This window comes from Prionailurus bengalensis, chromosome D4, assembly GCF_016509475.1.
Source record: "Prionailurus bengalensis isolate Pbe53 chromosome D4, Fcat_Pben_1.1_paternal_pri, whole genome shotgun sequence".
Taxonomy (NCBI): Eukaryota; Metazoa; Chordata; class Mammalia; order Carnivora; family Felidae; genus Prionailurus; species Prionailurus bengalensis.
In genome coordinates, this window is record NC_057359.1 from 9,181,071 (window position 1) to 9,194,808 (window position 13,738).

A 13,738-nucleotide genomic window follows, 5' to 3' on the forward strand; every position below is an offset into this window, starting at 1 on the left:
TCGCTGAGCGAGGGCCCACAAAATTATCTTACTACTTCAGTTAGCCCAAATATCAAAAACTGAGTGCTTTTAAAAACCAAACCAAACCAAAAAAATGTACAGAACTTGCAACTGTTTGCTTTGGTAGAGAAGCAAAATGTCATCTTTTTCAAAACTTTAAAAAATGACAGTAAGGGAAGCACATCATTTTTTCATTGACTTTGCTGGAAATAATATCCTGACAGATTCCTATTTTATTTGGTACATACGTGTTATTAATTCTGATTTACTGAACGATTTGATGGCAGAACATGCTATTATTGGCGCTGTCCGTGTTATCATGCTGTTTTTTGCAGCCCTCTGCACTAACACAAGCAAACAGGCCCTTAAACAGCTTATACATGCAGCAGAATAAACACTTGTGAGTTCAAATGACAGTAAGAAACTTCCACCATTTTTGAAATAAAAAAAGGAACACTTACAAATTTTAAAGAATAGAAAAATAAACAAACTTCCACATTGTATTCTTTTGGCCAGACTGCCCCACCTCACCCACTGTTCTTGTGCATTCCTATTACTACTGATACTCATGGGATTTTCATCAGAGTTTCTTTCTTTTTTTTTAATTTTCACCGTATGGAGCAAAGATCCATTTCCTTTGTCCAATTCAATTTCTTAAATATTCACTTTGCCAAAAATCTCTAACTATGGCCAGAGATGGTACATCTTAACTACAACATTAAGAGGAAAAAAAAAAAAACCTGTTATAGTGTGTTTTTTTTCAAATATTTAATTTAAATAGGAAAAAAACAAAACAAAAGAAAACTAAGCCAAAACAACTTTACTCATGTCGAGTGAAGGCCACAGTATAGGAGAATTAAATATCACAGGGAGGTAGATGAGAGTCAGTGATTTAGTTAGGCTACTTCCTCGCTTCTAGATTTACCACAAACTTTTGTTTGTTTGTTTGTTTGTTTGTTTGTTTGTTTCATGTGAATATCTCGGAAATTCAACCATCCCTTGGTGTTTGGGCTTACTTTGTCTGACCAAGTGGGTCAAGTGAGAAATCAGAGGCATAGCTGCTTTTTCTTAATCTTCTAAAGGTCTATGGAATTAGGACGAAATAAATAATCTTAGGACAACTGGGCTGAGAGTACAGAGATTAATTCCCCCGATGGGAGTGGGAGATGCAGGGATGTGGGGAGGCAGGGATGGGGGCAGATGTAGCCTCAGAGTCTGTGGGGAGCAGTGGGGGGCACTGCTTCCCAAAATATCTGCATCTCCCAAGGGCCTAGTAATTTGCCAAGGAATCTCAGATTCCCCAACACAAAAGAATCTTTCTTTTATGAGAGGGAGGTGGAAAGTGCAAAGTGCCATCGTGCAAAACTGCAGAAGAGGAAAGGTAGGTTCCGCGGTAAAATTACATGCGTTGAATTCCGCACATGGTGGGTGGGTAGCGAGGGGACAGGAGGGGCTGCTTTAACGTAGAAAATTTTATTTCTTTGTGGTGGTGGCCGTCGTTGTTAATAGAAATCTTCATTTTAAATAATGCTCCTCGCCAGACAATTTCATCTTCCCATCAATGGAATTCAGCAGGTAGTCCAATAAAGAGATTCAGGATTCTAAACTTCCCGAAACAACAACACATGTAATACTGTATAACTGCGGGAGACTCATTTGGTGTCCTCACGAGTACAGAAAATTGAAGCAGAATTAGGTCACTCAGGTTTTTCATACAGATTGAACAGTAAATCAAGAGGGGTTACTGTTCCAGCAAGAAAAAGAGTTCCATTAAAGGTAACAGATATTTGTTCAGGTCCAGAGGAGAAGTTTATGATTCCTGTAGGAGAGTTATTTGAACAGAAAATGACACTGGTACATTTTGTTCCTTCAAGGAGCTGAGTGACACTTTAAAAAGGGGTGGGGGGGAGAGAGAGGGGAGAGGGTGGGGGAAAATGACTTTTCGTAACTCTGCTGATCAAACAGCCCTTGGTAATTTTTGAGAAGGAGTTTCAGGGTTGCAGTGGGGATCAGGGAAGGACAAAAAACACGCTTGCTTCCTGAAGTAAGGTGTGCTACTATTTTCATACTGAATTTGAAATTAATGCCAAAGAGGGCTGGCGTGTTTCAAAGGGGAGCTTCTCAAATAAACTCCTTTGAATGTGAAATGCATCTTCCGTGAAAACGCTTGCGGAATCCATTCGTTTACACACTAACGTGACAACCGGAGCGCTTTTGCCCGAAAATCGAACTCAGGATGGGAGAAGTGAAGTCAGGTATACTGACAGGGCAAGAGAAGCGTGCTGGAAAGACCACCACCACCAACAACAACAGCAAGAACAAACTGGAACTCTCTCTCTGACGCTGAACTACAGAAAAAGGCACTGAGTTTCATCAGTAAGAGAAAGATGGTCAAAAAAGAAAGGATACAATTTAGATGGGAACAAAATGTTTTCACTGCAGACTGCACAGCTTTGAGGCAAAGTGTTCAGGCGCAGAAACTTATTTATGCTGTTGTTGAATCAAGAAGGTCAGTTTGTCAAGATTCTGCTTTTATGATGAGCAAGAGAAACAGCCAAGCGACTTAAAAGTCAAAAAGAAATTTGAGATTCTGACAACTTCCTTTCAATTTTCACAGACAAGGTAAGTGATATTACCATGGTCAAAGACATGAACATCTGTTAAAGAAATTCTGACAGATGATTTCTTTGCTCCAACTAAGTACATAAAATTATAAAGGAGATATCTATCTATCTATTGATATCTTTTACACCTTGCTCAAATAATCGATCAGATGGTTTTTGCTCCAATTAAGTACATAAATTATAAAACAAATATATGTATACATATATTACATGTACACATACATGTACATATACATATATATACACACATACACATATATACACACACACATATATCTATATACTTTAGACCTTGCTCAAATACTTGATCAGAAGGTAAAGATACACAGGACCTTTCCAGCTACTAGTGCTAAAGACCAGGAAGCCATTCTCTCAAAGAGGGGCAAAAGGCAAAGTTGCTTAGCTGTCTCTTACAAGAGCCTAAGGCACTCGATCTAACCCCTTCTGAAGGATAAAGTTAACTCCTCTCTGCAGCTGAACCATTTATCTCCAGATGGGGAAGCCAGCCATCGCTCTCTAATTAAAGAAGATACAAGATGCCCTGTGATGTTGCCAGGAGAAACCCGTGCTCTTTCTCAAGACGGCCATGGGAAAGTTCAGCCCCAAGACCCCACCTGCTTTTCAGGCCCAGAGTTGCCAGAGCAATCACTCCGGAAGCCACGCATATTTACAAAAGAGGAGACATTTCATCAAGTAACAATAATAATATCAAAAATAGCCATTCCACCACATTCTGCTTATAATTTAAAAGATCCCGACTCATGTATTTTTTTCTTATTGATACGGGACTGGAGGACCAAAGCTTTTCACACACTGGAATAGGCTACATAGTCCTACTTAGTACTGTATACTTTGGGAGGCCATCCAAGGGTGCTAAAAATGGGGCTCATGACAAGAAAGTCCTGCAAATACAGTTCTGGTAAAAATGAAGAAAACTTAGGAGTCAGTAAAATGCACATACACCTGCCTGCCTCCCCCCCACCCCCCGCCCCGCACAACACAGGCTGAACAAGGAGAAAAGTCCAGATGTATTTCTAGGTAGAGAGAGTGTCTATATGTTATGAATGTAGTTCACATGACGTAGTAACAACACTGGTACATTCGAGGTAAGGACAAAAAAAAGTTAGTTCTTTGGAAGTCAGAATTTTAGAGTAACTAAACAATACCCCTCGGTGCTACTTACTGCCTTTTTAAAAAATCCTTTTGACTTTTTTTTTTTTATTCAGTAGTGATGTAAAGAAAGTACCACATATGAATAAAGCTTCTGCCCCAGATAGGAACCTAGTGCTATGTGACTTTGTACCACACAGTGATCCGCCTGTCAACACTACAATACCAACTGATGATGTATATGTAGCTCTCTAGGGATACATAAAATTTAGGAAACAGCAATACAAAAGCTCTTTGTTGAGGATTAGTAATAGTACAGAGAGGAAAGTTTTGCTCTTCATCCAAAAAGCTACACACATTTACGGGCAAGTTACTGTGATTTCTTTCACAGTTAACTACCAAAGCTGGTAACTCAGTGTTTTAATCTAGTAACATGTAAATCATGTGTTTTTCAATAAAGACTAAGGTGATGTCTTTAAAGGGAAGCTAGATGTTATTTACTGACCTTCCCTTACAATTTCTTTGAAATTAAATAATAATTGGGAAATAATCATAGCTGATATGTACTGAAAGTCTTTCTATCATTGAATCTCTCCCCCTACAAGAGGTACTATAACACCTTCTTCTAACAGATGTGGAAACTGAGTCATGGAAAACAGATGTAACTTCACCAAGGTAACACAGCTGGTAAGTGACAGAACACTCCTGGACTCTCTTTTTGGTTAACATTAAGTATTTACATCAAGGGTCCGCTAACTCCAGCCTGTGGGCCAAATCCTTTCCACAGCCTGTTTCTGTAAATAAAGTTTTACTGGAACACAGCCAGCCCATTATTGTCTGTGGATGCTCTTAGCAGAGCTGAGAGGCCTTTGCCACAGTCCTGAAAAGGGTAAAGTTTTAACCATCCCGCCGTTTGCAGAAAAGGTTTGCCCACTACTGATTCAGATAAATGTGCCAAATCAGGTGAAAATTAGGTTTCTGGAACGAAGAGTTTAAAGAAGGACCCCACATGAAGACACTTCTATCGGGCTTACCACTAAGGCTGGGCCAAGCTGTAGACCCACAAATGCATGCATGAAAACAAAGAATATATTACAGTGAGCCACTATGTAGGCTTTAGTAGCATGAGACCAGCTCGAAGCCATCATTCAAGGATAAACTGAGAGACACCCTGCACAGATAGGCCAAGTATGCTGGGTCTGCTTTCTTGCATCCACAGGCACTCCTGGCTGGACTTTGATCTTTGCATCCCCAGTGCCTGACACAGTGCCTGGCATGTCATGGCGGGTGATGACAGCTTTCTGGACTCAGTGAATGACACTCACCGTCCTGAGAACCCAGAGGCCCCCTCCTGACACCACTATGGCAAACAAACCCTTGTTCCAAGGACATTCTTCCCGCAGCCTGAGTTTCGGCCTGTGCCTTGTCCCATTGGGAAGCATGCCCACCACACCAGCGGTCCACACACCCCCGGGCGAGGGGGGGGGCGGGGCGGGAAACAGTATCTTACCTGTACTCGCGCTCCTGCAGGATCTCCACGGGGTCCAGGCCCTGCGGTTTCTGGATGGGGCTGATACGGCTCTGCTTCTGCTGCAGCTGCAGGATGGGCGACGGCTGCCCCGGGGCCGGCTGTGGCACGGAGGGCCCGGGCACGGCGGCGGCGGGGGGCTGCGCGGCGGCGGGGGGGGCGGGCGAGGGCCGGCCGCTGGGCGCGGGCACCGGCAGCTTCTGCGGGGTGTTCGGGCCACTCAGCTCCGGCCCCGGGCCTGCGGGACAAGAGCGACATGGGCAGCAGCAGCTCGGGCGGGCCGGCGCCCCTGCGCACCCCCGGCCTGCCCGCTGCCCCCGGGGGACCCGCCATGGGGACAAGTAAACTGTCTCAAGGGAAGGCAGGAGGGCAGGGGAGGAAAGGACAGAAAAGGAAAGAAGAACCCGGCATCTGTCCGCATAGGGAAATGGCATTCACTAACGAACACTGGCGAAATGGTCCATAAATGACTAAAGGAATAAACTGATTAAAGGAACGGAGGCCCAGCAATTAATGTAACTCCACAGTGCTTTTTATTTTGTTTTGTTTTTAAAGAATTACAATTACAGGTGCATTCAAGAGTTCAGAAAAGCAAGGGAGTCATGGAACAGTCAGATGCGATTTGGGTGCGGTCCTAAAAATCACATTTTGCAAATTGCGCCAAAAAACGCGGCTCTAGGCAGACCCCGGTCTTGTTCTGCAGCAGCCTTGCTGTTGAAACCCTTGCCTTGCAAATAACAGCCAGCAGCCTGGCCAGTCCTCTGATGTGAACTGAAAGGGGCACACATTTTTCCTTAATGACCTATAAAGCACATTTCAGGCTTAATCAGTGCATCTCAGGAACTTAAGTTTTTTTTGTTGTTGTTTTGTTTTTTTTTTTACTACATATTAGAAAATGTTTCTAAAAACACTGCAGTGTGTGTGTCTGGTGGGGGGGGGGGAGCCACTCATCCCACCTAATAAAAAGTAGTAAATATTAAGATTCAAGAGAGCATTTTTCTCATGCTAACAGAATAAAGGGATATGTAATCATCCAGCTTATCAAAATGCACTTAATAACTTAATTTAATGCAATTTTCCACATTAAACCTCAGGAGTTTAAATTGATTGCTATGTATGGACCTAAAATAAGAAGTCCTCTCCCTCTCTCCTCCTAGGTAAATTTTTACTTACTTCAAAATTATAAATAAGATTAGCGATGCTACCAGATGAATTAGTAAATGAAAAAAAAAAAGAAAAGAAATAAAGCTCACTAAGCTGTTAAAACCTCTGCATTCTTCTGGGTATTTGCCCTATCTTCTCTAAGAAAAGTTAAAATCATTCAATGGCAACAAAATAATAGTCTATATACTTCAGAACCCCTTAATAATTAACCATCCAAAGACACACATTATGAAAGATGAGACATATTTATTCAATTTCCAGCAAATACCATTTGGAAATGGGCTTCAACTGACAACGCAGGGAGAGTGTCAGCAAAAATTCTGACATGAGGAACGTGAGAAAACAGAGCAAACTGCTTAGGAAACTGTGTGTTGTGTGTGTGTGCACACGCATGTGCATGAGTGTGGGCATATGTGCGTGTGCATGGGCACATACATGAGCACATATGTGTGTGTGTGTGTGTGTGTGTGGTGTTACTGTTGTTCTTCTTTCCCCTTCCCTGTGAAATTAGGTAAAACTTTCCAAAATACATAGAGCTACATAATCCTGAGGCAATCTGTAGCCCCTGGGTCTAGTGGGGGGGATGAAAAACTCTGGAGAGAAAATGCATTTTTAAAAATTTTCTATTTTAAGCATTGTAGACAGTACTATGATAATAAAGAGATTCTTTTCATCTAAGTACTTTCTGATTTTTTTTCTGAATGGGAAAGTCTTTTACATAATGTATCGCGTTTCATAATATTTTATATTTAGAGTTTCTTTTATCCATACATAAGAAACCAATTTCTAAACGTTAAATCTCAGGGTCGTTAAGCATGGGAATGAGTTATGGAGGGACGTTCTAGAATATTTTCTCCCTAGAGGGCTTTAAAACAGGGTAGATTTTCCCTTGGGGTTGTTTTAGATATGATTCCAGTCCAAAGAGAGGAGACAGAGATTTCTAACAGTGATGTTAATTCTCTGATTCTTTTTTTTTTTTTCATTCTCTGTGATTCTATAAATCTCCTTAGTAGACTCAGGAAACTGGTATATTTAAAGGCTTGGTATAAGCACACTAAATAATCAACTGAATACATTGAAGCCCTCTAAAAACACTACCAACTTGAACAAAAACAAAATTTGGGTCTTAGTGGTAAGATAACAATTACTTTACACTCAGTTCTGAAAGGGATTTTCCTCCTTTCCAAGTTTAAAGAATTCATCAACAAAAGCCATAACAGGGCACTGGGGTTACGCATTCCACCCGTTCCGGAGCCAATAGCCGGCAAATACCTATGCAGAAGCCTCTGATGACTCCTTGAGGTAAATTCAAGTCACTATTTTTAAAGCCACATTTCAGCAAAGGAAGGTATCCAGAGCATGTCGGATATCCCTGGTTCCACTTCTGGTCATTTTTAGCCTATGACTCAAAACGAGGTCTAACACGCATGCACCAGACTAGACTTCTTTAATCCATTAAGTCCAAAGACATTCTTATCTGGCTGATTGACCCTTAAAATTGAGAAGCAGGGAGAGGCCCCAACGTGAACCTACATATTCCAATCTCCAATTTGAAAAGTACTACGGTTTGCTGTGAATGAAATGGGCACGTTTAAAACACCCTGTATCTTCCCAGGTCACCTCAGCTCTACCACCTACTGGTGGTGTAAGCCTGAGCAAGTTGTGCCTCGGTTTTCTCATCTGCAGAATGGGGATAAGAGGGTGGTCGTGAGGTACAATGAGATAATGTAGATTCCACCCTCTGCTCTTGTCATTCTTACCGCTACCACGGCCACAAAGGTTAAGAAGTCTAATTGAATTAATTTCGCTTTCTAGAAAAACCCCACGGCAACAGAAAGGCCTTTTAGGAAACTTGGTAGTGTATTAGCTGGCAACGTTGGGAGTACGCTTTTCTCCAGCAAACTTCAAAATGCCTCTACAGTTTACAACAACTCAGCACAAATACACAGATAAGTCAGCCTGCCATGTGCTTCCTGCTAATCTGCTATCAGAGCCACTTACAAGCAAATTCCTTTCCTCACTAAACACCGCAAGTTCACTTACTGCGTGGGCCTTCCCTCCCCCCCCCCCAATAGATTACATAACAACTTCTATTTACAGAGGCCAGGGAACTGAATGCAGCTTGCAGCAACTGGAGGTGCCTGGAATGTAACTACCTGTTCATCAGGCTTCCTGCCTGTCCCACAGGCGGCTTCCACACCTGAGGTGCCTGCCTGGCTGCGCTTCCTATCGACAGAAACCATCTCTGCAATAGACACTCGTGGTCTGCCAGAAGATAAGACTTCTCCCTGGTATCTTCAAACGCAAAACAAATTACATTCCCTATCTTATCGCCTACCCGCCCCCCAACATAAACAATTTAGGTTTAGTTGCCAAGGCTCCAAACATGTCTGTTTTCCCCTGAGCTCCCACCTTAGAAATCTAGGCAGATGTATTATGTCCTGACGTCCCTGAGAGTCTCCCAGGGCAACCAAGGTGTGTGTGTGTGTGTGTGTCGGGGGTGGGAGGGATCATTCTCCGACGGATCCCTATGCCTGATGTTATGAAACAGGGAAACTGAGCCCAGGTGGCTCAGTCGGTTGAGCATCTGACTCTTTGATTTCGGCTCAGGTCATGATCTCACATCAGGCTCCATGCTGACAGCGTGGAACCTGCTAGGGATTCTCTCTCTCCCTCTCTCTCTCTGTCCCTCCACCACTCGCTCTCTCAAAATAAATAAACAACAACAACAAAACAACAGGGAAACAAACTTATGAAAATACCTGAGTCTCGCATGTACAGAATTTCTGTTCATTCAGAACTCACTGTCTTCTGACACACTAGGATAGTTACTCAATATTCTGTGCCTTAAATAGGGATTTAAGTGGTTTCCGTGGGTTGGAAAAAAAAATGTAATGAAGTGTATTTATTACATTGAGGATACCTAGAAGTTTTAGATACTAAAAGGAGGGGCGAAGCAGGAGAGAGACAGGCACTAAAGAAAAGTGGCAGTGAAACTTTTACTTTCTATCGTAAGGTCCTTTACTCCATATACACCAAAAAAAACAAAACAACAACAAAAAAATACCCCCAAACCTTTTTTATTACAGTTCCTAATTTAAATTTGCTTTAGTCTCTATAAAATAAAAAGATAAATCAAAATGAAAAGGGAGATGATGGGTTACATTTGCACAGAGCCCACAGCAGGCAAAGGCTGAAGAATTATTTGTTCAGTGCACAACTCCTGCAGTCAACCAGTAATTCTCTAGCGGTGCCTATGATATATGCCACCTTGGGTGAGTTACAACTCTGGAGTAGGTTTGAGGCAGACCACCTCAACCAAAAAGATTCTCCTCACACATGAATAACGCTACAAAGTGGGACAAAAGAAACACGGAATCGTAGCTACCTCTAGGTAAGTGGACATACTTAAAAACTTATTGTTTCCTGAAATATTAGTAGAGGGATTTATACACAACAATACTTTTTTTTTTTTTAATTAGGGAGGGATGGAGGTAAACAATAACAAGAAAAGTAATATTAACTCGGAAAAAATATTCTTCTTTTGACTTGTCCTAAACGCCAACCTCCTCCCCACCCCCACCAAAAAACAAAACCAAAAACAAAAAAAGTCTTTGTCAAGGAAGATTGTCATTTCCCTCTAAAATCTGAGATTTGGGGACACGTTCTGCAACAATGTCAGGTGTAAGCCCCTTCCCAGCGGCAGAAATGGATCTGCTCTGTTAACAGGTTATTTCTTCCAAAGTTACCCAGGGCCTCCCTACCCCTCTCTGGCATGAAACACTACCTGCCCTAATATTTTCACTTGTAATGAAGCCTGCTTTCTAGAAACACGAGACATGAGTGGTGAGTAAGAAAATGAGTTCCTCCCGACAACAGGAGCCTGGTGAGGGAAGGCCCAAGCATCGGAGACAGAAAAGACACGGAGCCCTCTCTTCTGGAGAGGGTCCAGAAAGCGCACTCAGGATTGTGTTGTACTGGGGCATGGAGTGGTTGCTCTTCCCAAGCATCCAGACAACCACGACTTCGTTCCCTAAGTTCTACTCTGTCATTGGGTCTGCTTATTCGAACTTCGGGTGAAAAGGTATCTGAAATGAATTGATTACCTTCCTGCCTTCTGAAGGGAGGCTTTGGGATGTTTTCCTGCTGAGCGTAGGTCATTAAAAAAAAATACCAATGCTCATGGAGGTCTGTGATGAGATGGCACCCCAGGACACGCATCGAGGTGCGGTGACAGGTGCCTACTGACAGGGTCCCACACCACTACCTCTTGGGAGGTGCTTAACTATCTGATTCCTGTCACTCCGTCTCTACTGGAAACTGCCCTGAGATGTGGGTTATCAAGATGTGCCAATTTCCTTGATGTTGTGTCTAAAGAGCAAGTTAAAAGGCTCTACATAAGGAGCGAAGATGTTTTTCCTTTTGACACACACAGGAGTAAAATGCTTGCATCTGGTGCACAGAGTTTGGGATGGGGTTCTTTCCCTGGTGGTGAGCTCCGTTGTGATGAGGGAGCCAGTACGGGGCAGCGGTTAAAAGACGTGGGCTCTTGAGGTCAGGCTGCTGGTATGTGAGTCCCGACTCGCCATGTTCTGGATGTAAAGTACTCATCGCTGAGCATGGTGCACGAGGTATGCCAGTAGGTGTGCCCTAAGTGTAAGCTATGCACCCAGAGACGTGCGTGTATTTCTTTCTTTCATCTGGCTGCCTTCCCCAGAGCTGGAGTTATGCCATTTTAAAACCTCTAAACGCATCAAATATGCAAACTACCATTTTATGCGTGGTTTTCCTCTACGTTTGCAGACCCTAGAGGTTCAGTGCCATAGCATCCTTCACCTACCAAAGCGCCACGGTCACTACAAAATGATCTGAATCTGACATGATCCTTTCTTACTCTTTCAAATCCATTCCTAAGTATACAGCCACAGTTAACAAGGTGAGTTTATCCCTACCAGAAGAGAAACACAAACTCCGAAGACAGAGTACTTCATCACCATCATCATCACCTGAACTCTTCTATACTACTTCAGTCCCCAAACCTAGAAAAAGTACCCATTTCCTGCACCAATTGTGTGCAGGAATCAGCATGTCGTGGCCTGCCCTAAGGAGAGGGAACCATTCGCAGGAAGGATGTCAACGTCAAGGAAGACCCTGGGAATTCAAAATTCCCTGGGATTCAAAGCTCTAATCAGGACAGAACCATAAACTCTTTGCTTACCTGGTAGTTAACAAAAAAAGCCTGCCAGAGAAAATAAAGTGCGTGGAAGCTCATCCCCTAGCCTCCTGCACCTCTGAATTCTATCAGCAGGATCAAGCCAGACCACCAGAAGGCCCTGGAAAGGACTATCTCATCTCCACCTGTTACATAACAGCACAGCTTAAGCTTTGATGCCAGGGTATATATAAGAAATAGGCCATGTGGATTCTGTTACTCGGTTTATTATGAACAAATGTCACTGATGCCTGTCACGCAGTGTCTTTTATAATAATAATAATAATAATAATAATAATAGCGGTAATTAAAAAAATAATCCCACCCGGAGAATCTATTTTATTGCCTCATGCTAGAAAATGCTCCGTTTTCCTCTGAGACACCGGTGAGCTACTTGCTTCTGAAGGGTGAAGATTTGGTACCAGACCCTCCCCCCCACCCCACCCCTTTCCTGACTGCCCGGAAACTAGAGTCCACTTGCTCGGAGGCAACAGCCGTTGGAGCTCTTGTCGGCCCGTGTCCCTGACCTCCCTGACCCTGATTTCGATTCCCTTTGCTTCTGATTTCCTACCTGATCATGATTTTACTGCAGGTGTGCTCCTAGGAAGCCTCCCTCAATGCTTTTCGCAAGACAAACCGGGTAGAAATAAATAAGTCAACCAACCTAAGATGGCTCGCGGGGACCGGATTCTGGGGGCGCATTTTGGCGATGGGACACACCGCGTGCAGGGCTCTTAACCTGGGGGTAGGGGGGGTTGTGCACGGGCTTCCGACAGACCTTGAACCTCTTGGAAGAGAATGCAGAATCACGGGGGACACACCGCCTCCTGCCTCAGACTCCACGGCACAGGAGCCCAAGGATCCTGGCCAAGTGAGCGAAGGAAGGCACGACAGCCAACGAGGTACAACAAAGGGCTAAGTCAGCCCTGGGCTTCGGGCGACCCAGCGCTTGCGCACCCGGAGCAGTCCTTATCCGAGCCGGAGCACCGCGTTATTCATTGGGTGGCACGTTAACCTACCAGATGGTCTGTTGTAGTTAACAAGGGCCTGCTGCTGCGGCTGCTGTGCCTGCGGCTGGGGCTGCGAGGGCGGCTGGGGCTGCGGCTGCGGCTGCTGCATGCCGGGCAACGTCCTTTTCCCCTGCACTGCAAGCTGCAGCGTTTCGGGGAGGGGCTGGCCGCGGGCCAGCATTTTGTAAGCTAAAATCTGAGCTCGCAGCTGATGCAGCTGGACGGGGCTGAAAGGCGAGGGACCTCTGTTGGGCTGGCTCATCGCCTGCGGATCGCCCGACAGGAGGGGCCCCGGCTGGCTGGGCGGCATCTGGGGTGGGGTCGGGCCGCCCCCCGACATAGGACTGGAGACGTGCTCTGGGGCTCCCAGCGGAGACGGGTGCGGCGACATGTAGCCTGGAAGAAAACAGGAGAGGAGATCACACGCTGCCCCCAGTGACCCCCGTGGGCCAGGCATTCCTGGCTACTGGGATAATTTTCTGCAACAGCACTGCCTGTTTAGAGGAATGTAGGATATATACCATTCAATAATCACAGAAGTACATGGAATTATCAAATTTCTATACACCAGAGGCATACAAATTAAAATTTTCTAGGAGTCACATTAACAGGTAAAAGAAACAAAGCTCATTTTAATAATGTTTCACTGACATCAACAAACCCCAAAATAGTATCATTTCAAAATATAAAAATTATTAGACATATTTTACATTCATTCTTTTTTTTTTTTTTTTTCATACTAAGTCACAACACACCTCAAAGAGTAGAAGCCACATGTCGAGTGATCAAAGACCGCATGTGCCCTAGAAGGTAAACTGTCAGTGGCTGCCATATACCTAAACGAAAGGCACCAGGGGACAGCAGTATACATTAAGACTGGCTTCAACTGACAGAACAAAACCTGGAGGTGGGTTCGATATCACAAAAGGGAATGAAGAGTCTCTTATGAGGACAGCAAATGATTATCTGGTTTCTTATTATGCACAATTATTGAGGGCCTCCACTGTTGTAGGCACTACCCAAGTTGAGTGCTCCCTCGAAACAGAGCCTGATGGAAGGATTGAGTGTGAGTGATTTGGGCAAAAGGTGC

At 44.0% G+C, this 13,738-nt stretch overlaps 1 protein-coding gene across 9 annotated transcripts in view; it reads right to left on the reverse strand.

Moving 5' to 3' along the window:
- The window catches only part of SMARCA2 (SWI/SNF related, matrix associated, actin dependent regulator of chromatin, subfamily a, member 2), a 181,530-nt gene that overhangs the window by 143,320 nt on the left and 24,472 nt on the right, over positions 1-13,738 (reverse strand). For all 9 annotated transcript variants that reach the window (XM_043565330.1, XM_043565325.1, XM_043565329.1 and 6 more), the window contains exons 4-5: positions 12,658-13,044; positions 5,245-5,500 (exon numbers count right to left, since the gene is read on the reverse strand). In XM_043565330.1, the coding sequence (XP_043421265.1) occupies positions 5,245-5,500; positions 12,658-13,044 (643 nt within the window). The remainder of the gene's footprint in view (positions 1-5,244; positions 5,501-12,657; positions 13,045-13,738) is intronic.